Source organism: Nicotiana sylvestris, chromosome 3 (assembly GCF_000393655.2).
Source record: "Nicotiana sylvestris chromosome 3, ASM39365v2, whole genome shotgun sequence".
Lineage (NCBI taxonomy): Eukaryota > Viridiplantae > Streptophyta > Magnoliopsida > Solanales > Solanaceae > Nicotiana > Nicotiana sylvestris.
This window is the reverse complement of record NC_091059.1, coordinates 147715631-147738054: the sequence shown is the minus strand read 5'-3', so window position 1 is coordinate 147738054 and position 22424 is coordinate 147715631. Positions and strand designations below refer to the sequence as shown.

The window sequence follows — 22424 nt, the reverse complement described above, 5'->3', positions numbered from 1 at the left end:
ACCGCCCCCAACAACAGCTCCGGCTCAGGCAACTATATCTCCCAAGGTGGGTCAAATGTTTAATGCTGTCAACAGTGCTATGGAGATATTTAAAGCCTTTATGGCCAACCAGAACGAGAGAAGAGATGAGATTCCATCTCAATCAGATAGACAGAACAATTTTGAGTCCTCAAGAGTGAATGAATTTTTGAAGTTGAGTCCTCCAGTGTTCCATGGTTCTATAGTTGATGAAGATCCAATGTTGTGGATGGAGGGTGTCAAGAAAGCCCTCCGAGTGATAAAAGCATTTGATGATGAAGCTGTGGAGCTGGCTGCTTACCAGCTTAGAGATATGGCTGGCGCTTGGTTTGAGATGTTGGAAAAGGAAAGAGATGAAGTTGATGGTCTGCCTACTTGGGAAGAATTTGAAGAGGCCTTCATGGCTAACTTTATCCTAAAAGAGGATAGGGAAGCTAAGGCTACAGAGTTCGAACAACTCAAGCAAGGGAATAAAAATGTGCAAGAGTACTACATGAAATTCATAAGGTTAGCTAACCATGCTTCTCACATGGTTAAAACAGAAAAAGCAAAAATTCGCAGGTTTGTTGGCGGTTTAGCCTACCACATTAAGGATACAGCATCAGTTGCAGCAGTAGGGATGATAGCCTTCTCATCTGTTGTGGGATTTGCCAAGCACTTAGAAAAAGACAGACAATAAATGAGAGAAGAAAAAGAGTATAACGAGAAAGCTCGGACAGCGGGCAAGTTTAATGGTACATCCAGATGAGGTGGAAGGGATTCCTCTAATAAAGAGTCATTAGCACCAGCTCAGCCCAGTCATTAATCAGGTGGTGGGTCTTCCTTCAGACGTACTCAAAGTTATGGAAATAAGTCTTGCCAGAATCAAAATTTTAGGACATCATCCTCACATAGCCAGAGTCAGGCTGAGCAACATTCACACCAACAAGGTCTTTGTGGAACATGTAAGCGGAAACATTCAGGTCAGTGCAAGATCGGATTTCATGGTTGCTACCATTGTGGAGATATTGGTCATATAAAGGCCAACTGCCTAAAATTGCGACATAATTTCAGTGGTGGATCAATTCATCCTTCTAGTTTCTCAGCTATTGCGGTTGCACCACCTCAGGCTCGTGGTTCTCATAATCAGACCGGGCATGAAGCAGGCAGAGGTGCAGACCGAGTTACTCAGGGAGGGGGACAACCCCGTTTGTTTGCTACACTTGATCGTCAGAGTGCAGATGAATCTGCAAAAGTTATTACATGTATACTTTTAGTCTGCTCACATAATGCTTATGCCATAATGGATCCAGGTTCAACGTTTTCATATGTGACTCCATACTTTGCAATTAACCTCGGACTAGAACCTAAACAACTTAGTGAGCCATTCCTAGTATCTACTCTAGTTAGCGAGTCAGTGAAAGTCACCAGAGTCTATAGAGGTTGTATAGTTTCAGTCCAAGGTCGCAACACCAAAACCGATCTCATAGAGTTAGAAATGGTGGATTTTGATGTGATCATGGGTATAGATTGGTTGTCTTCCTGCTATGCCATGTTAGATTGTCATGCCAAGATAGTCAGGTTCCAATTTCCAAATGAAGAAGTCTTAGAGTGGAAGGGTAGTTCAGCATCGCTTGTAGGTAAGTTTATTTCTTACCTTAAGGCACAACGAATGATCGGTAAGGGGTGTCTCGCATATTTGGCTCACATCATTAATCCAGAATCAGAACCACCAGCTCTTCAGTCAGTGCCAGTTGTTAGAGAATTTCTAGAAGTTTTCCCAAATGACCTTCCCGGACTTTCTCCCGAAAAAATCATAGACTTTGGCATTGATCTCATGCCAAACACTCAGCCCATATCTATACCTCCTTATTGGATGGCTCCAGCTGAGTTGAGAGAATTGTTGAAAGACCTTCTTGACAAGGGTTTCATCAGGCCGAGTGGTTCATCATGGGGTGCTCCGGTCCTGTTTGTCAAGAAGAAAGATGGGTCTCTCAGAATGTGTGTAGACTATCGGCAGTTGAATAAAGTTACCATTAAGAACAAGTACCCACTGCCAAGAATTGATGATTTATTTGATCAACTTCAGGGTGCAAAGTACTTTTCAAAAATAAACTTGAGGTCGGGGTACCATCAGTTGGGAATCAGAGAAGATGATATATCTAAAATAACCTTTAGAACTCGCTACGGGCACTATGAATTTCTAGTGATGTCCTTCGGATTGACAAATGCTCTAGATGCATTCATGGACCTCATGAACAGAGTTTTCAAGACATTCCTTAATACCTTTATTATCGTGTTTATAGACGATATTTTGGTATATTCTAAGAGCAAGGAAGATCATGCAGAACACCTCAGAATAGCCTTGCAAACCTTGAAGGAGAATGAGCTTTATGTCAAATTTTCAAATGTGAGTTCTGGTTGGAGTCAATGACATTCTTAGGCCACATGGTATCTAGTGAAGGAATAAAATTAAACCCTCAGAAGATAGAAGCAGTCAAGAACTGGCCTAGGCCGACAACGCCAACCGAAATCAGGAGTTTCTTGGGGTTAGCTGGCTACTATAGAAGGTTTGTAGAGGAGTTTTCCTCACTTGCAGCTCCATTAACTAAGTTGACTCAGAAAGCGGTTAAGTTCCAGTGGTCAAATGCTTGTGAGCAGAGTTTTCAAGAGTTAAAGAAGAGGTTGATCACTGCACTTGTGTTAACCTTGCCGATAGGTTCGGGAGGGTTCACAGTGTATTGTGATGCCTCCAGAGTAGGCCTTGGTTGCGTTCTTATGCAAGATGGAAAAGTTATTGCGTATGCTTCCAGGTAGTTAAAGAATCATGAAAAGAACTATCCCACACACGATTTGGAGCTTGCAGCAGTGGTGTTTGCATTAAAGATATGGCGAGCATTCTGAAGTGTTTACAGATCACAAAAGTCTCCAGTACATTTTCAAGCAAAAAGAATTAAATTTGAGACAAAGAAGGTGGCTCGAGCTATTAAAAGATTATGACATCAATATCCTTTATCACCCGGGCAAAGCTAATATGGTAGCAGATGCACTTAGTAGGAAGTCAATGGGTGTCTTGGCCCATCTTGCAGTAAAAAGGTGATCTTTGGGTCGAGAAATTCAAAAACTAGCAAATGATGGAATTAGATTGGATGAGACCGAAAAAGGAGATATGACGGCTTATGCCTTAGCACAATCCTCCCTTGTTGCACATGTTAAGGCTAAGCAAGACGAAGATCCGTACTAAGTGAAATTAAAAGAAGGGGTCAGAAGCAAAGAAATCACTGCTTTCACTCTAGGAAGTGACAGAGTTTTGAAGTTGAATGATCAGCTATGTGTGCCTAATGTAGATGGTCTTAGGAAGGCCATAATGGAGGAAGCTCACAGTTCGAGGTACTATATCCACCCAGGTGCTACCAAAATGTATCTAGATTTGAAAGAGTTGTATTGGTGGAAAGGCATGAAGAAACAAGTAGCAGATCATGAGGCTAAATGTTTAAATTGCCAGCAAGTCAAAGCCGAGCATCAGAGGTCTGGTGGCCTAGCTCAAGATATAGAGATACCACAGTGGAAGTGGGAGATGATTAATATGGATTTCGTAGTAGGTCTACCTCGCACGTACCGTAAACATGATTCAATTTTGGTTATTGTAGACCGAGTGACAAAGTCTGCACATTTCCTACCAGTAAAGACGACAGATTCCGCAGAGCAGTATGCACAGTTATACATCAAGGAAATAATCCGATTGTATGGTACTCCAGTTTCAATCATATCTGACAGAGGCCCTCAGTTCACGGTGCATTTTTGGAAGGCATTTCAAAAACGATTAGGTACCAAGGTCAATTTAAGCACTGCTTTTCATCCACAGACCGATGGCCAGGCAGAAAGGACTATCCAAACTCTCGAAGATATGCTACGTGCGTGTGTTATAGATTTTTTAGGTAATTGGGATGATCACTTGCCACTTATAGAATTTGCTTACAATAACAACTATCAGGCCAGCATTGGTATGGCTCCTTATGAAGCATTGTATGGGCGAAGATGTAGGCCTCTAGTGGGTTGGTTTGAACCAGAAGAGATGCCGTTGATTGGTCCAGAATTTGTTTGTGAGGCCTTGGAGAAAGTTCAGCTAATTAGAGAAAGACTTAAAGTGGCTCAAAGTCGTCAAAAGTCTTATTCTGATAAGAGGCATCGTGAGTTAGAGTTCATGGTTGGTGATAAGGTATTTTTGAAAGTTTCACCAATGAAAGGAGTTATGAGGTTTGGTAAGAAAGGGAAACTTAGCCCTAGATTTATCGAACCTTATGAAATTCTAGAAAAGAAAGGAAACGTGGCTTATAAGCTAACGCTATCCGTTGAGTTATCCTCTATTCATCCTGTCTTTCATGTGTCTATGCTTAGAAAGTACATTCATGATGAGTCGCATAAAATACCTGCCGATACCATAGAAATTAAAGAAGGTTTGACTTATGAAGAGGTACCTATAGAAATTCTTGATAGACAAGTAAGAAAGTTGGGAACAAAAGATATAGCATCGATAAAAGTTTTGTGGAGTAATCATGATTCAAAAGAAGCTACGTGGGAGGTCGAGGAAGATATGAGAATAAAAAGGTATGTGAACCTTAGTTTGGGTTGACATTTATACTTCATTTATTAAATACAAGTTAGCAAGTATTTCTGTCCTTCCTAGATTATACTTAGTTGTTGTAGTAATTTAGTTTATGCCGTAGTATATTTAATTCATTGAAGTAATTTACTAGTGCTAAAGTGTTGTGCTTTAGATTCTTGTTAGTTATTGTGGTACCTCCTTGCCGGAGTGTGAGTAATTAATTTATGAGTTGCGTCTGGTGCCTATGAATACCTGTTATAGTATATTTGGTTATTGTTGATGTAGTTGTGGTATTTGTGACAGGGATATTTTTTTTTTTTGGATAGTTCAATTTACAAGGGAAACTCTGCCGAAATTTTTGAAAATTTAGGGAGTTAGCCAAAATTTTGAGTCCCTTGGAAGAATGAGTAGTGCTAAGAAAACTTAAGAGGTTCAAGGACCTAAGGGATGATTGTTAGCTTAAGAATAAAGCCCTAGAAACATTCGAGGACGAATGTTTTTAAGGAGGGAAGATTGTAAACTTCTCAAATTTATAAAAGTTTCGAGACACGCTAACTATAGAACTAAACTATTACTATTTTATTATTTTTATCTTACCTATAGTGAAATATATATAATATATATATATATAAATTGGATATACAATTAGGAAAATATTAATAGTTTTAATATTGTTAATATTAAAAGTGAGTATCATTAAATACTAGTTAAGTAAACAAAAAAGAGAAAACAAATAATTGAAAAAAAAAACGTGAGCCTTAAGCCCATAAAGGGCTCTTGGCAGTAAAGACCTGAAAGCCTTAGCCAAAAGACAAGGGCTGTGAAAAGGTTTAAACAAAAGGAGATTCTCAAAACAGAACACTTCACGTTCTGTTACTAACGCAGAGGCAGCCACGAAATTGCACCCAAAGTTCTAAGGTTCTTTACACATCACTAATTCTTGAACTCAGGTATATAAAAATTCCCTATGCTCAATTACCCTACAGTAGTAATAGGTAAGAATTGAATAGTTAATTCCCTTATTACTCTATATCAACAATAAAGTTCATGTTTAGGTGTAAAACTTTGAAATTAATTAAAATGCACTGGTTTGTAGAATCAATTGTTTGACGGGTATAAATTGGACTGGGGTCTACGTATTGGCTCAAGGAGTATTGAGGTGAGTTGATATAACCCTTTACTAAAGCGGTTTAACTCACAAAAGCACACATACAAGATGTTTGATGAATTGCTTAAAAGAGTTTATATTTGCTTAATTGGAGCGAGTGAGTACCTATTAACTTAAAATTTTTCTAGCAAAAGTTTAGATAATTTATTATGATATATGTGCATAAATTTATTATTTTCAAAAGTCTAGCAAGAAACAAATAAATGTTTCTAACCAGTCAAGCAATCTTTTAATAGCAATCTTTAATTAACCGTGTGAAACCTTAAACAACAATAGAACTATAGTTATGGATTTCTGTATTCTAAAATTGGTCAACAAGAACATTAATACTAGATTATAATTCTAGCTAGTTGGAGACCTTATTACCAACTTCCAGTAAAATATCTCCAATAGCTAAATTTACTATATGGAGAGCAAATTTAGCACCAATTAAAGATGGGAACAGGCCAACAAAAAGTTCATGCTATCACCTTTAATTTCTTTTTCTATAATATTGAATAGTACTATGTCTTTACTAATATAAGAAAGTAATATTTTATTATTTAAAACTAATTTTGGTACGTAAGATTCTTGGAATGTGCTTCTTTCGCTTTTTGTAATTGGTCAGATGTTAATTTATGGGTGTCAAAATCAGCTTATAATGTGTTATTCTTATATGCTATTTTTATGTTGAAAATTTATAAAGAAGCAAGAATCTTTAGAAATACTTTTAGATGTTTATTTCATTCTTACGCCATGCTTTATATTTAAGGATACCAGCCCGAGCATGCACATGATGTTCCAAAAAGAAAAGATTTAGACTTGAAAAGTCACAAGAAGCAGTAGAAAGAAAAGATTTTTGGGAGTATCCTTTATTCTGAAAAGGGGTCATCGTCCAGGCCAAGGGTCCTGACCAAGGCGTTGACTTCCTGAAACTACTTGTGCCAAAGTAGGGAGCACACGAGCCGAGGGTCTCGTTGCTGAGAAATTACTTAGCAATGCTAAGGTATGATACATGAGCACCGAGAACCATGAAGCGAGTGACACCTCGTGGATTGGGGCTATTCGATCAGGTTGGGATCGAACCCGTGCCGATCATACGGTGACTGAGACAGAATTAAGTGAGGATAGTTGGAACTCCCAAAGTATAAAGTGAAGTATTTTTTTATAAGAAAGAAAAAGAAAAGAATTTCTTTTAGAATATTCATAAACTGCTATTATGCAATTAGTTTAGAATTATTCTTATAAGCTTTATGTTTTAAATGCATTTAGAACCTTTGCTCGTAATGTAAATGTTATTAAAGTTTCGCCCTCTGTTGTTGAGATTCATTGAGTACAATGGATGATACTGACGTTCTCTTTTGGGAACCTACGTTGGTCTGCGGTACAACGTAGAAGCCGGTTTTGCAGGCGAGCAGACTACGGGTTAGGACTTCCTTCTCTTCCAGTGTTATTGGTAAGCTCCGCTTTTGTTCGTGGAGTATTCCTTTGAGTCATCTTTATTTAGTTATTTCTTTGTTTATTTAGAGAACTGGCCAGGAAATCTCATGTCCTGAGCAGTGCGTCAGTTTATCAGTAGAGGCTTCATAGACATATTTGTTGGGTTAAGATTTAGATGTTTTTGATAATAACTTAGCAAAATTCAGTAGTTACTATGAATAAAATTTTGGAGTTGATTTGGTTAAATATTTAAATTACTCAAAAATATTTGGTTAGAGTATTGCCTTATTGCATATAAAGTTTGGAGTTATAATAGATTTGATAAGCAGAGATGATTCGCTCGGTCATATTTAGTGATCGAGTACCGGTCCCGGCTTGTTCAGAAAATGGATCGTGACATTCACTGTCTTCAAAGTATAGAACAGGAACGACCAGTTTCCTACGTTGTATGCTTTTACTGTCTGTTATAAAGCTTACTATGATTGATTAATGTGATTACTATGTTTAATTAGTACTGGCACTAATTAATGTTTGATGCAAACGCCAGTTGTTTTGGGTTCCCCGGCAACCTAGAATCATAGTGGTAAACAGGCTTTTTCTCTAATAATTATACTCATTCTCCCAATTAAAGTTACACAATCATTCCCAGTGTACTAAGCTCCCGTTATGCGAAGAGTCCGAAAAAGGGCCGGATCACAAGGGTCTATTGTACGCAGTTTTACCCTGCATTTTCGCAAGAGATTGTTTTCACGGCTTAAACCCGTAACCTCCTGATCACATAACAACTTTGCCAACTATGTCAAGAGGCTCTCTTCTTACCCCATCATTACCAACATTTGTTATTTCCCCGGCAACTTCTGATTATTTTAACCTTTGTCTTAATGAATGATTAACAGACTAAGTGAAAGATTAGTTTTAATACTCCCTCTTTTTGTTCTGTGTTTCTTTGTCTTGTCTACCTTTTGGGCAGTGCCCTCCACTCCACTTTATGGCTTTTACCAAATTTCAACTCTCTTAAACAGACTAAGAAATAAAAAGGGGTTTACATTCATTTCATTTGTAGGCCAATGTCCATTTCTTGTCTCCCCCTTAATTGATTTCCCAAAGTGACGAAAGCCGAAATATGAGGATTAGAGGCACTATCCCAATTAGATGATATTCGGTACCACGGAGAGGTCAATTTTGGGAAAAGTGGTCTTTAGGAAAGTACCTTTTTGGCCATTGAGGATAGGAAAAATCAAACAGGATTGATGATGTTGTAAAAAGAAGTTGACTTTTCCTTGTGATGCAATGGCAGAGCATAGCTACGCGATATTTCGTCGGAAAATTATAGTGTATAAATAAAAGGAAAAATACCTTATTATCCCTTTAAACTTGACACACATTATTAGTTACAGCCTTAAATTATTCGTGGTCTTAATTACCCTCTTAATTTGACCTTTTGAGAGCCATTACCCCCTGAACGCTGATGTAGCAAAAAGTATGGGTGCACTCGCCCATATTTTTCTGTATATATAACATTTTTTTTGAAAAATAAAATATATTTTTACCTTTATAAGTATGTTACAATAGCAAGAAATAACTTATTATTTCTAGCGTACTTATTGCTCTAAAAATGTATTCATAGAGTAAGTTATTTCTTGCAATTGTACACTCTTTTTATTTCTTCTTTTGATGCAATGATTATTTATTTCAACTGTGTATTTTTACTTATTTCAGGTAAAATTTGTAAAAAGAAATTTTTAGAGCACCATAATTAGAGCTATATAAAAAAATATAGCCAAAATAATTAATTTCAAACTATGTATTTTTATAACTTTTTAGATGCCTTGACTATAATTCAATTGTATAAATCTTTATTTTCAGGTCAAATTCAAAAAAAAATTAACTAAAACTTTATTATTTTTAGCCAAATAATTTTTTTTAGCACAAATAATATAGTTCTATCCAAGTTTTATTATAAATTGCATTCGGAAAAAATTATCTAAAAAAGTAACATACTTAAAAATGTAAAAATATATTTATTTTTCAAAAAAAGCCACATATACAGAAAATTCACGTGGCAGGCGAGTGCAATCACACTTTTTGCCACAACAGCGTCCACGAGGGTAATGGCTCTCAAAAGGCCAAGTTGAGGGGGTTAATTAAGACCACAAATAGTTTAAGGCCGTAACTAATAATCCGTGCCAAGTTTAGGTGTGGTAAAGACCGTAACTAAAAATAACTTTTTTGTTTACATGTAGATTATTGAATTCCTTTAACATGAGAGAAGCTTTAGCGTAGAAGTAAAAGTGGTTCAACACAAACTTTACATAGTATGTTTGAATTTAGCATTCTTTTACTTTTTGAATTATCTTGGTAAATTTTTGACTTCGCCATAAGTCGTAAATCTTTGAGATAAGTCATCAGTCCTTTCATCCTTTCACTGAAAACAAATGTTGAAGCTTCCTATATGGATTATGGCGCTGCTTCAATGATGAATATTGCAAGAAGTAACATCCAAACAGCACTCTGGACTGTTTGATGGTCATTTTTGTACCATAAGGGACATTAGGAAAAGATGGAAAAGCAATATGTGAGATGGACTGATACACGGCATAAGCTATTGGGCACAGACGCATTATAGAAAAGGAAGGAGAAAAGCAGATTGACTTCTCAAAAAGCTGATGTAAACGCACAAATAAAAAGCAGAAAAATTAGCTCAAAATGGCAAAACTTGAGCCATGCAATGCAAAGGCCAAATGTGTCCACATGCATATACCTACTGTTGCTTCTATGTTTCTCTTTTTTCTTTTTTCTTCGATAGCGGTGGTGTTTAGATCAGCTTGTGCGCATTTTTATTATTTTATCAAATATTTGCTACCTTCCACCAATACAAGCATCAGATAATTAGTGGCGGAACTTAAAATTTCACTAAGGAATATCAAAATATAAAAAAGTAAACACACACAGAAGATAAGCAGATTATATATATAAATATATATATAATCTAACAACACAGTGTAATTTTCAACTGAAGGTGGCTCCGCCATTGGTCCCTACCAAAAATTATGCAAAATGTCGACTATTTCACTTACAACTTGTTTGGATGGTTGTTATATATCATTTCATAAGGTATCGTATAGTATTGTATTGTATCATATTGATATATACAAAGTTTGGATATATTGTTTGTATGCCGTCGTTTTATGATGTCACGCACCAACAATATGAAAAATAAACTTGTAATATTATTAAGAAAAAGTAAGATACGAGGTAATATTATATTATTATTATTTAAAATGGTAAGGTAAAGGATAAAATGGAATTATTCAATAATAAAAAAAAGGCAAGATGATAGAAAAAAAATAAAGTAACGACGCAACCACACCAAATCGGTTCTTCCATAAAGTGGAACTTTTCGGTGTTATGTAATAATGGATTTAAGGATAAAGGGCAGCCCGGTGCACTAAGCTCCTGTTATGCGCGGGGTCCGGAGAAGGCCCGGACCACAAGGGTCTATTTTACGTAATCTTACCCTGTGTTTCTGCAAAAGATTATTTTCACGGCTCAAACACGTGACCTCCTGGTCACATGACAGCGATACAATACGATACAATACAAGAGGTAACAACCATCCAAACAAGCTGTGAGTACATGCATCCTACTAGCACAAGCATCTGATAACTTCACCTACCAAGATTTAGGCAAATCTTGACTATTCTTATGGCTCTATTATTTTTCATTAGCATATGCACCAGATAATTCTATCTGCCAAGATTTATACAGATTAAAAAAAATACGACATAACCTTTTGGTTTTACTAGAATTTGAATCATAACATTTCATAACTTTTACCATTTTTCACCCGGTGTTCGGTATCCGTATTGGAGCCCGACTATATCCGGATTCGCGTTGGGTGGGGCCCTATTTGGAAGGAACCGCTCCCTACCAGTTCATACCCATGACTCGAACCCGAGACCTTTGATTAAGGGACCACTGCACTACATCCTTTGGGGATAACTTTTACCTATTTCATTAACCTATAGGTCACATGGCTTGCATTACTATTGTTTCTATGTTGATGTAACATCTTAGATATGTAGTATATTAGGTTTCATATTAGTGCATCTTTGACTTGCTGTTTGTGGCGTATAGGTATTGCAACTCACCATCATTGTATAGCCAATGGGTGGAATATGCACCATTACCACAGTCTCTTCAAGTCACAATAAAAGGGGTTAACTTCTCCCCCTCCAATTCCCCTTCTCATCTAAGCAATCAGAGCTCAACACTCAACTTCTTTATATTCTACTTTAGCTACTCAACTGATAGTAGAAATTGAATAACTACACAGCTATGAGACCTATCAAAGCTTTTCTTCTATTTGTCTTTTTATATCTCATCTTTGTGTCATCAGGTAAGCTACTTTGCAAAAATGACTATTACTTTCCACTAACATATACTATTATACTGTATATATAGTTTCCACTAAGAAAGGAAATAACGTATATTAATTTGATTCTTGTTTTACTTCGTTATTTAGGTACTGTTGAAGGCTTGGGCAATGGCGTTAATCGCATTTACAAATTTCAAAAGGTAGTAATTAGAGGCAACTTTGTTTTTGCTAGGGTAATGCCACCGTCTAGTTGTATTTGATACGAGAGGTGTCATTTTTTCAAAGTAAATTTTTTCCATGAAAATTCTTTCTTGTGTTGGTTACGAGAAAAACATTTTTTAAAATCAAATTAGGGAACATCGATTCCTTTACGACCATCTTAACTTTAAATTCATATTTGTTGCTCCAACCAACACTTAGAAATTATCGTCCATTTTTAATACTCAAAAATTCATCAACACACTCTTCAATTTGCTAATATTATTATTAATCCTTAAAGTAGAAGTATTATTTTTCACACACCAACCAAACCTCCGGGATATACTTTTCAGAAAAATATTTTTTACTAATTCGGTCATAGTAAATTGAATTTTTTTTTATTCTCACAACTATTATGTTTTTCCTTTGTATGTTTTTGTTTTGTCATAGCAATGTATGTCAATATATAACAAGAAAATAGACCATTGCTTAGATTCATATACTCTTTTAACCTATATACTGTAGTAGAGTGCATATGTAGGCATGTAGAGTATATACAGAAAATTTCAAGAACAGTCATTTTTACAGCTCAAAAAAGCCATTACTCTTTGCTAATTAGGCCATTTTTGCAAATTTTCTGCAGAATGGTATCAGAGAAATACCAAGAAAGTTGATGATGCTAGATGCTGTGTTAGATTATGACTATGCAGGACCAAATCCGAGGCACGAACCCGGTCGAAAAAGAGGTGGCAATCACCCTTGAACAAAACTGTTCCAGTTATCTGCAGATGATAAATTGCTACTCTAGCTTATGGAGATTTTGATCAAAATATCAGTTCTTAGGAGAACTGATATAGCAGAGCTTCCAATGAGTTACTTATCTATTCATAATATATATATAGTAGTGATATCTTTGCCCTATGGGCATAATAAGAATTGCAATAGTCCCTTGAGATGTTGCTGAGTTTTGGCTAGTGCCTCTCTGTTGTGTAAGCTAGATATTATATGTTACTATGTTGTTTGAATTTCGAAAAAAAAGTTTTTAGAGTTACATTCTAGAGAAATAAAGAAGGTGATTAGAATTGTGTACCTGGTCTTTGGGATGAGTCAGGCTCTCAAAGGTGAGAGAGCTTAACTCAACTCCAAAAACTAACTCAAGTCATAAGAACCGACTAGGACCATATAAAACGACCAATAGTACCCTTCCCAACCGATGTGGGAATTCAACATGGTTAAAATGCTATTATCTAAACAGAATAAATCTCATACTTAAGTTCTAGTTTTCAAAATTCTTTGTCATCCCAATGAGTTCAGAAATCACACTCACGCGTCTCTTGGTGGCCTACTTCCCATATCCACTCAAGATAAAGGTGTTTTCGCAATAATAACCTGTAAATCCTAGGTGATTGATAAAAGAAATATTGGATCGACCATGCATATGTAAAAAAGAAACATTAAAAGAACCCCTAGATAAATCAAATCGCACTCACTTCGAACCATATGGTTTCGCCTCTGTATATAGTGAAGTTTTACAACTCGAATCTGAGCACTATTACCAGTCCTAACCTGTTGGATTTTCTGGTGGTTAAGACGTAAGATCATTCAGATTATGTACTGATTCTTACAGATTGGATTCTCTATTCACTATTCACTGCACCAGAACCTACACAGTTAAAATTGGATTTTTCCATATTCAGAGAATTTCTACAATGCTCCATAATTTAATTACCTCGACTAGCAAATGTACAAGGTATAGCTGAAGCTTCTGTTACTTTCATATATAAATATATATACAACTAACATACATCAAGACATCTAAGGGGAAATCATGGTTGTCAGCCATATCCCAAGTGACACAAAACTGATTGTGACTAAAGCTTGTCCTAGTTCAAACACAATATTTTGTTTCTGCACAGGTAAATTTCGCCAGTCCGTCCTCCTGTCGACATGTCAAAATAAATAAAGAAACAAAGTAAAACACTGTGATATCACTAATTAATTAGAGAAAGTATAATAGCAAAAATCTTGTGGATGTAGACCACTAACTACTAACAGACTGGAAAAAGTCAAAGGTTCAATTCTGCCTAACGCAAAAATGAAAAGGAAGCTCAGCACTACAGGTTGTATGCGTTTAGTATTAACTCCAACTTCAGTCTATTGCTTATAACTTTTTCTTAATGCTTTTGTAATCACATCACTTGATGTCTTCATCAGAAACTTTTTTGTATTTCCCCTATGACTTATATTGACTTTCTAGTACGTAGTTGATAATGATGATTAAAAGGAATTTTGCAGCTAAATATGTTTGACCATCACAAGTGGTGCAACCATGTAGCCAAAAAGAAACTATGTGACTTTCTCCATTAGCAAATTTCAGAAACTATTTCACTCACAAGTCCCTTATCGACACCTTAAGTCTTCTCAAGTTTGGAACTTGAAAAATAAAATTAGCAGTAAAACTACATTGGTTGCAAAGGTCAAGTGCATACCCCAAATCAGCAATGACAATGCTGACATTATCTTGTGTCCGTCGGTCCTGAAATGCAAAATTAAAAGAGCTAAGGAACCTTATACTTGTGTGTGCCTTTGGAGATCATTAAGTATAGGAAGTCAAAATTTGCTTACCAAGGCCGTCCGTGCAAGAGCTTCACAAGCTACCTGTTAGGAAAAAAGGTGCTAGGTTAGATGGTGCCGACATTGCACCAAGCTTTTTTAGCCAGAGGATGTTTCTTACCTGAACATCTCCATGCTCCCGAAGCTGGTTCCTAACAAAATCTACTACTTCAGCACTGAAAAGTAAGAAAAACTCTAGTGAGATTGTAGTCTTTACTAGATTCAGACAAACAACGAAAGACATGATTTTGGCTGTCGTATCTAATAATCCTTCTCCAGACCTTTTCATGTAGTCCCATAATCCATCAGATGCTAATAGTACAAATTCAGTATCTGATCCAAGAGCCACCTGTAAAACATCTGGAGATGCTGTAACCAAGTCTCCCTTGAACTGAATCCTAGCAAAGTAAAAAATAGCTTTTACTTTCAAGAAATCACAATAACATACTCTGATGTTTACTTAGTTGATTTCCCTAACTCAAACTAGCCAGGAAAATATGCTATAGAAAATTCACAATTATAATCTCATAATCAACAAATCTGACACAGGATCAAATCAATTGAATGAGCTAAGCAAATTTTATTTTAATCTCAAAGCACTACTGTCAAGGAGTAAACCATCTATGCTTTTCTTGATCCTAGTTTTTGTAGCTAATGCATAAAACTGTCTGTCACCTAATAGTGCGAGGAAAATCACTAATTTCTGTTTATGAAGACATTAATGACAAAGTTTTGGTCATTAATATTTATGCACTCGTTGTCCATCAAATTTTATAAAATAAGCAAGGTCGAGTCCAGTTTGTTAAACCAATTGACTGTAAAATCACTAAATTCTTGCAAACCTCTTCAAATTTCCTAGTTTTGATTATACAACATCGAGAATAGACAGTCTGCACTTCTCGGTGATGCATGTACTAGTGCGGCTTATCATCAGCAGGATTTGCAGCTCAATCAAAAACTGGAAATTACCGAGAAACAAACTTTTCAGTCCATCTGCCTTCTTCAACCCCTTTCTCCAGCATCCTAGTCAGTAAAGCCCCAAATGAGCACATAATTTTAATTTTTCCAGGAGCAACCAAGAAATGCAAATGAATAGAGTATATACTTTTTACAAGTGCTCGGTATCAACTTAACAGAAAATCAGAAAGAACATACTCATTCTTCTTTGTCTTAAATCTCATATCACCAAAAGCACGGGATACTGAAATATCTCCACAAATTCTTCCATTGACAATCTGCAGACATAATATACATCCAATGTCAACACACACTGACTAATGTTTATCCCAAAAGCAGCAGTGGACTCCTAATTTGCTCTTTTCATATATATTTTTTGGCAAGCCATTTACTTGTTGCATTTCTAGCTATTGAGGTTTGGACTAATAGTTCAAGAAAGAATGTAGAATATAAGTAGATGAATTAAACAATGGACTATTCTTGGGGAGATTGAGGGGGGTCGAGTGTAGGAAACACACCCATCCACCTGCTTCATTGATTCTTCTGATTTCTTGGAGAGAAACCTTGTTGCTTCCATAGGGCCTGTGTGAATTGGTTAATATCTCCGTTTTTCCAGATCGTGACAACACCTGCATAAACATTCGATGGTAAAAAAACAACTGTTGCTCTCGAAGAACATATCAACAATAAAGCATTTCATTTTTAGAAGGTATGTATGTTGATGTACCACAGATGAATCTCCAACATGTGCGATGATCAATGTATCATTCCCAACAAATAGAACAGTAGCTGTTGAACCAGATTCATCTTCTTCCCCGCTATTCTCAAGCCTTTATCCAAAATGAAACAGCATCTAAACCTCCAATCAATCTTATAGACTATGAAACAACATGGATTCTATTTCTTTTTATTTACATGCTGAAGTAGCTTACCAGTTCAAGAGTTTCCTATCCGCATTTTCAAAAGCTTCTTGTAGTGCCTTCCGGATTGAGTTTAAGTCCTTTTTTTTTAATAGCAGCCCGCCTTGTAATGCTGTAATACATTCTTTATACAGCTCCTCCCTAATTTTGGAATATGCATTATCCAAATATGCAGAACTTCCAACATAAATCTTTGTTTAAAAAGTAAAGCAAACAGGAGCTACATAAATATCCTTCCCAAATAAAAGACACCATAAAGCAAAAGGAAAGTACTTAGCTTATGCTGAATTGTGTAACGACCTCAGGTAGAAGCTTAGGCTTTTAGAATATTACACTTTTATTTACTTAATTTTATCTTTAACATGGACCTCATGTGCTGGCCTGATTCCTTTTTTTTAGGCTAAGCGCATGGAATTTCTTTTTTAATAATGGGTGGCAATGAGACTTAAACACAACACCTTTGCATGTTCTGGTACCATGTTGAATTGTATGATCGTTTCATCTAAAAGTTTAAGAGCCTAAAGTTGAAAGCTTTTATATGAGATGATCGCAATGTTCAACAGCTTAAAGGGCAGTTCGGTGCACTAAGCTTCTGCTATGCGCGGGCGCGGGGTCCGGGGAAGGGTCGGCCCACAAAGGTCTATCGTATGCAGCCTTATCCTGCATTTTTGCAAGGGACTATTTCCATGGCTCAAACCCGTGACCTCCTTGTTACATGACATCAGCTTTACCAGTTACGCCAAGGCTCCCCTTCAACAACTTAAGGGCATATAAAGCAGGAACTAAGGAATTTTGATATACCTAAGAAACTTGACAGAGGAGAAGCCAGCATGGCCATCAAAAACAGCAGCATAAGTGAAGCCATCAAGATCATCGGATTGAACTATCACAGCATCATCTTCCATCTCTTCACGTGGCCCTTGGATCAGTGTTGAACCCCATCTAATGCCAGATACACTTGTCAAAGGAGCTGGTGCGTTAATTGCAATTGCAGAGCAACATCTTCCTCTGCCCTCTCCACCTCTAACTCCACCTCCAGCCTTTACTATTATGTTCTTTTTGTAGCCATAGTTACAGCAAAGTCTGTTTAAAAGAACTTTTTGCAAGTGGGGACTAGATAAGGCCATTGATGAATGATGATATGGGGAGCCTTGGTTCAAACCAGACTGAAGTTAGTGTAGGATCTCCCCCAGTCAGCACAAATGGGCAGACATTTGCTTGGTTAAGGTTAACCAAGGATAAGAAGACTTGAAGGCAGAATCCAATAACTGATTTTAACGAATTATTGGCCACCAGATTGGGAGAAATTAAAAAATAGCCACATTTACAACTGGTCGTTCAAAAATAGCCCAGTTTCAAAAGTAATCGAAATTTAGCCACTTTTCATGTAAAGATAAATCTGAGCGAAAACACGGTTCAAAACTCGGAAAATACGCCAGTATATTATACTGGAGTTCCAGCACAAGTATGCTTGAACTCCAGCATATTATACTGGAGTTCCAGGATAAGTATGCTGGAACTCCAGCATAATATGATGGAGTTACAACATAAGTACACTAGAACTCCAGCATAATATACTGGAGTTCCAGCAAGTATAATTGTCCAGTATAATATACTGGAGTTTGGAGCACCGGTGCTCCAGTCTCCAGTATGTTATACTGGAGTCAGCAAAGTATACCGGTCCAGCATAATATGCTGGAGTTCATATACAAGTGCACCGAACTCCAGTATATTATGCTGGACCGGTCTCTGTTGCAGCAAAATAGTGGCTATTTTTCATTGACTTCGTAAACGCTGGCTATTTTTGAATGATCAGTCCGAAAACTGGCTATACCGTGCTATTTTTACGTTGTTTGGTGCTTTCCTGGATTCTGGGCCAGAAGTTTTTGGGCTCAAAAGTTTCTTAAGATAAAGCCCATGGACTTTAATGGTTAAGGATGTCTATACTTTCCTCAACTTTTGTGCAACAAAAAGAATACCAATGACCTGCATTGGCATCGTAATTAGAAGGTCTACACATCAACTAATGGTCTTATGATTTGCGTAATTGTGCCACCACATCATTTTAAAAGTTTAAGTAATTAATCTAAAAAAGCACTTTTCTTTATGTATATTACGCTTTACACAACGATGAACCAGCAATTTGTCTTAAAAAAGAAAATTAGCTAGTATGTGAATGCAAATGGACCTAAATAGAATGAAATGGATGTAAAATGAGACTTGGTGGTGCATTTCTGTACTACCTTTTGCGACGAACAATTAAACACTAATTAAATACAGAAGCAGATTGTGTTCTACCGTTTAAAAAAGATTTTTCTTTCAAGTGCTAGGATTATTTTTCACCTCTCCTCATTTGACAATATACCCCAGATGAAAATGTATATAATGGCTACCAACTAGAGATGCGCTATATGAGTACAGAAAGTATAGCTAACTAATGATCTACAGTAGTTCGTCTTTCAAATATCCAGGGCCTGGCTTGAAGGGGTCAGATTCCATGTATGCCTCTGCGCGATAAACTCCAGCATCATTCATACGATTACTAAGCACATGAAGGATAGCCTTCTTTGCACCATATTCATCTCGGTTGTTCTCAACATACTGTTTGGCCTCTGCTGCAATCTCATTGACAAAATCAAACCGGTTGTCCTCATTCAGTAATAGTCTATGAATGTCCATTGTCAATAGCTTACCCCCATCCCTTATCTTCCTCACCTGCTCCTCAAGGAAAGGAATCCTTTCCATTTTGGCATCTAATGTTTCATCCTTTTTCGTCTGAAACAAAAATTAGTATAAGTTAATATATTATCAAGCCCAATAAGTAGGCCATGAATGTAATGGATAATGAGTTAAAGCATGATTGAAAACAAACATTAGAGATAAAAACTAGTTTCTTTTCTCCTTTGCTCAGGTTTTGCTGCCCTTCCAACATCATATCTGGAGAGAAATAAAGAAAGGCTAAAAGTTTTTAAATCCTAAATCTATAGAAGTACCTAGTTTTACAATTGACAAGTCAACCCCTGTAGAATCATTTTCTCCAACAGAATAATCAGTATACCACTCTCTGTAAGTATACAATCTGGTTCCATGAATAAGCAAGAAATAGCAAAATAAAACTGGAAATATAAGGAGAAGATTAACATGGCCCCCTAAGCAAGGATGACATGCACAAATCCAGAAAAAAGAAATTAACTTAAACTATTTAGAATAACCCAGCTTTCACTCTTTAGGAAGGGGCCTCATATTAAAAACTTAATAGCAGGTTAAAATGCGAGACAGAACCATTCACCAAGGAATGGCTTCTAATAAATCAGATTACTGCTCAAAAATAATTTAAAGATGGTAAAACATTTTGCCTCGGCAGCAACCACTAAATCAGAATACCTGAGTACGGATATGATCTACTGTAAAGAGAATGCAGCCAGGACTTAGCCGCATACAAACAAAGACCACTGTCAAATCAGATGCCTTAACCTTGACATCTCGAGCCACATATACTCAGGATATAGTGCTCAGCCTAAATCAGTTGGACATACTCAGTATGATACAACTCAGTCAGGATAACAGTATACTCTTCAAACTCGGTAATTTAGTATTACCTACTTTCAGGGTCCAAAACAAGATTAGCATGTAAATGCAATATAGTTAGATCATATTTCTCCTGCCTTCAACTTCTAGAGGGTCGGGTATTGTGTCAGCATCAGGAGAGAAGTGATGTATTGAGGCAAAACATGTAACCCTGATGTGGAAGATCTAATAGATTTCAGTATCTGTCACTTTGCCCATAGTGTTTTGTGGTTAATGACCACATAAAGCCCAAGCAAAAATGAAAGATGCTTAGCTTGATATGCAAGATATAGTGGGCGAAAGGATCCAACTCAGATCAAATGTATTATCTCCCTTCTAAAGACGATACAATCAAGCTCAAGTAACACTTCTAAGAATTCACCAACTAATTGGCCAAGAAACTACTCGTGCAAATCAAGGCACCCAAAACAAAAACAAAAAAAAAAAACAGAAAAAGAAAATACAAGTCCAAACTTTTAAAATAAAGGCAAAAATGAAGAAGATTATTCATCAGCATATAAGAATAGATCAAGCAAAAGTCTAACGCTTCTACCACAAAGCCATCTACAAACAATTGTTTGCCTATGACTCTATAAGCATGAATTGATGTAAGTAATCTGCTACAATCGGTCAAACTGCGTATAAAATTGATGGTGCATATAACTTGAAAATCCTTTCAACTATAGCCTATACAAGCACAGCATTCCTAAGAATTTGCAAAAAGAGCCTCCTCGTATAAGTTGATTCTGCTAACTCAAATAGCGCATACACAAAGATACACTTTTTAAATAAAAAGAAACATAATGAAATAAGCTGCAAAAGAAAGAGCATGAATTATGATTCTTCAGCTTACCAATTTTCTTCGCCTCCATATTCGCCTTCCTCCACGGCCTTCATTTTTAGAATTCGACGCGCTCTGTACATCAAGTTAAAAAAAATATTAAAAACACCTGTGTGAAAAAAGTTACAACAGGAAGATAAAATCTCGAAGGCAACGAAGAATTCTCACCTGCGAACGAATGGAAAAGTTCAGGCGTCTTGTATTTTCAACTGCTGCAATTTTCTGCATTTAAGATAAATTATCATACTCCCTACGCACAATAAAAAGCGGAACCTTTGTAAAATTACGGCGACTCAAATTAGAAACCGGCGAAGAGTACGGCGAATACAAAACAGAGTAAAATTAAGATGAGGATTTACGGGGAAAGTTTGTAGGGTTGAAAATCCACTGAAAGTCAGGGTTGATGCTGCCATTGTTTTACGCTCGTTGATTGAGCTCCTCCTCCCTCTGAACAAGGGGATAACGAAAAATGAAATGATATTCCTAGTAGTATTATCTTTTGCTACTTTGTAGTTTAATTTATTGTCAGTTGGACCCCTGATATTTGAATAGTGTTCCACTTATGCCTCTATGTTTTTCACAAAGTGATCAATTTGTTTCCCATTGTTATCATTTTAACAATATTTAAAGTTCAGCGTAATTTCTGAAGAGAAGATGACAAAACTGATCTCTCATATTGGGGTGAGTCTAAAATAATCGCGTAAGTAAACCCTTAAAACATCTTTGATCCTTAAAGTTTGTTAAAAGTAAACACTTTTGATTTTCGTCAAATATTAGATAAACTTATATTGCTAGAGAACTGAAAAAATACTTTAATGGGAACTTACATTTGGTAGTGCAAATTTCACATTTTTTGTTATTCTTCACAACGGTTAGTATGATTTTGGAAATTCGCTACCTAGGGAATATAGTCCGCATGAATTGTCCTCTGGATGTTCCAGTTTACCGTTTTGAACTTTCCCATTTGCTTTACAGCCTGTTTGGCCAAGCTACTTTTGGGGTAAAAGTATATTTTTTTTTGGTCAAAATAAATTTTTTCCTCCTTGAAATTAAGGAGGTAGGATTTGAAAGCCGATTCGAAGTAGGAACTGAGTGAAACTAATATGGTTATTCTCGTAATTAAATGAGTTGGCAGATTTTGTGATTGGTCAGATTTCGAGACGTTGGGCCCGTAGCTCGTATTTTGAGTTTACTTTTGACTTTTGGCCTAAAGCTTAGTATTTTCTTATGGTTTTGAGTCCTTTAGCTCGTGTTGATTGTATCAAATTGTTTATGGCTAGATTCGGAGCATTCAGAGGTCAATTTGAGGGGCAAAGGCATCACATAGTAGGATTTTAGCTTGGTTGAGGTAAGTAACGCTTCCAAACTTGATTCTGAGGATTCAAAACCTCAAACTATGTGTTATATGATTGTATTGAGGTGACGCACATGCTAAGTGACGGGCATGCGGGCGTGCACCGTGAGAAATGTGGCCTGGTTCATTCCATGGCACAACTTAGTGACTCTTTCTTGCTGATATCCTTATTTTTATCATGTGACTAAGTAAATGTGATGTATATCATGCTAGCTATCTTGTTACGGCTTCACGCCGATACTGTTGAGACCCTAGTGGTCGCTTATTGCTGTCATTTTATTAGATCCATTGATATTCTATACTCAGTCTTATTCATGCATATCATATCATGTCTCAGTCCCAGTTGTTATTATTTGACACTTCATATCATTATTTTGGGCTAGTTTCATGGCATTGTGAGCCCGTG

The 22424-nt window shown here is 36.5% G+C and overlaps 5 protein-coding genes and 1 pseudogene across 6 annotated transcripts; 4 read left to right on the top strand and 2 right to left on the bottom strand.

Annotated features, from left to right (window-relative positions):
- The first annotated feature begins 55 nt into the window (after positions 1–55).
- Positions 56–697, top strand: LOC138888153 (uncharacterized). Its single transcript, XM_070169969.1, has one exon. It carries the CDS (start codon positions 56–58, stop codon positions 695–697), a length of 642 nt encoding a protein of 213 aa, XP_070026070.1.
- LOC138888152 (uncharacterized) lies at positions 698–2431 on the top strand. The gene is made up of 4 exons (XM_070169968.1): positions 698–752; positions 981–1520; positions 1719–1998; positions 2260–2431. The coding sequence occupies exons 1-4, from the start codon at positions 698–700 to the stop codon at positions 2429–2431; spliced, it is 1047 nt and encodes a 348-aa protein (XP_070026069.1).
- Positions 2432–11443: 9012 nt separating this feature from the next.
- LOC104232626 (uncharacterized) lies at positions 11444–12853 on the top strand. The gene is made up of 3 exons (XM_009785882.2): positions 11444–11589; positions 11716–11768; positions 12410–12853. Exons 1-3 carry the CDS (start codon positions 11529–11531, stop codon positions 12527–12529), a joined length of 234 nt encoding a protein of 77 aa, XP_009784184.1. The 5' UTR covers positions 11444–11528; the 3' UTR covers positions 12530–12853.
- A 577-nt stretch (positions 12854–13430) lies between these two features.
- Positions 13431–17512, bottom strand: LOC104232627 (protein phosphatase 2C 57). The gene is made up of 11 exons (XM_009785883.2): positions 17058–17512; positions 16269–16397; positions 16064–16166; positions 15855–15965; positions 15535–15614; positions 15349–15402; positions 14661–14777; positions 14501–14555; positions 14392–14424; positions 14256–14302; positions 13431–13705 (listed from the first exon to the last, which is right to left on the bottom strand). Exons 1-11 carry the CDS (start codon positions 17381–17383, stop codon positions 13582–13584), a joined length of 1179 nt encoding a protein of 392 aa, XP_009784185.1. The 5' UTR covers positions 17384–17512; the 3' UTR covers positions 13431–13581.
- A 947-nt stretch (positions 17513–18459) lies between these two features.
- Positions 18460–21137, bottom strand: LOC104232628 (protein PLASTID TRANSCRIPTIONALLY ACTIVE 7). Of its 2 annotated transcripts, none has more exons than XM_009785884.2 (4): positions 21024–21137; positions 20833–20886; positions 20677–20739; positions 18460–19031 (listed from the first exon to the last, which is right to left on the bottom strand). In XM_009785884.2, exons 1-4 carry the CDS (start codon positions 21075–21077, stop codon positions 18699–18701), a joined length of 504 nt encoding a protein of 167 aa, XP_009784186.1. In that variant the 5' UTR covers positions 21078–21137; the 3' UTR covers positions 18460–18698. The 2 variants fall into 2 exon arrangements, with proteins under 2 accessions (XP_009784186.1, XP_009784187.1); XM_009785885.2 differs by having other exon boundaries at positions 20833–20914; positions 21024–21120.
- Positions 19362–19451, top strand: LOC138888886 (U6 spliceosomal RNA; annotated as a pseudogene).
- Positions 21138–22424: the final 1287 nt, after the last annotated feature.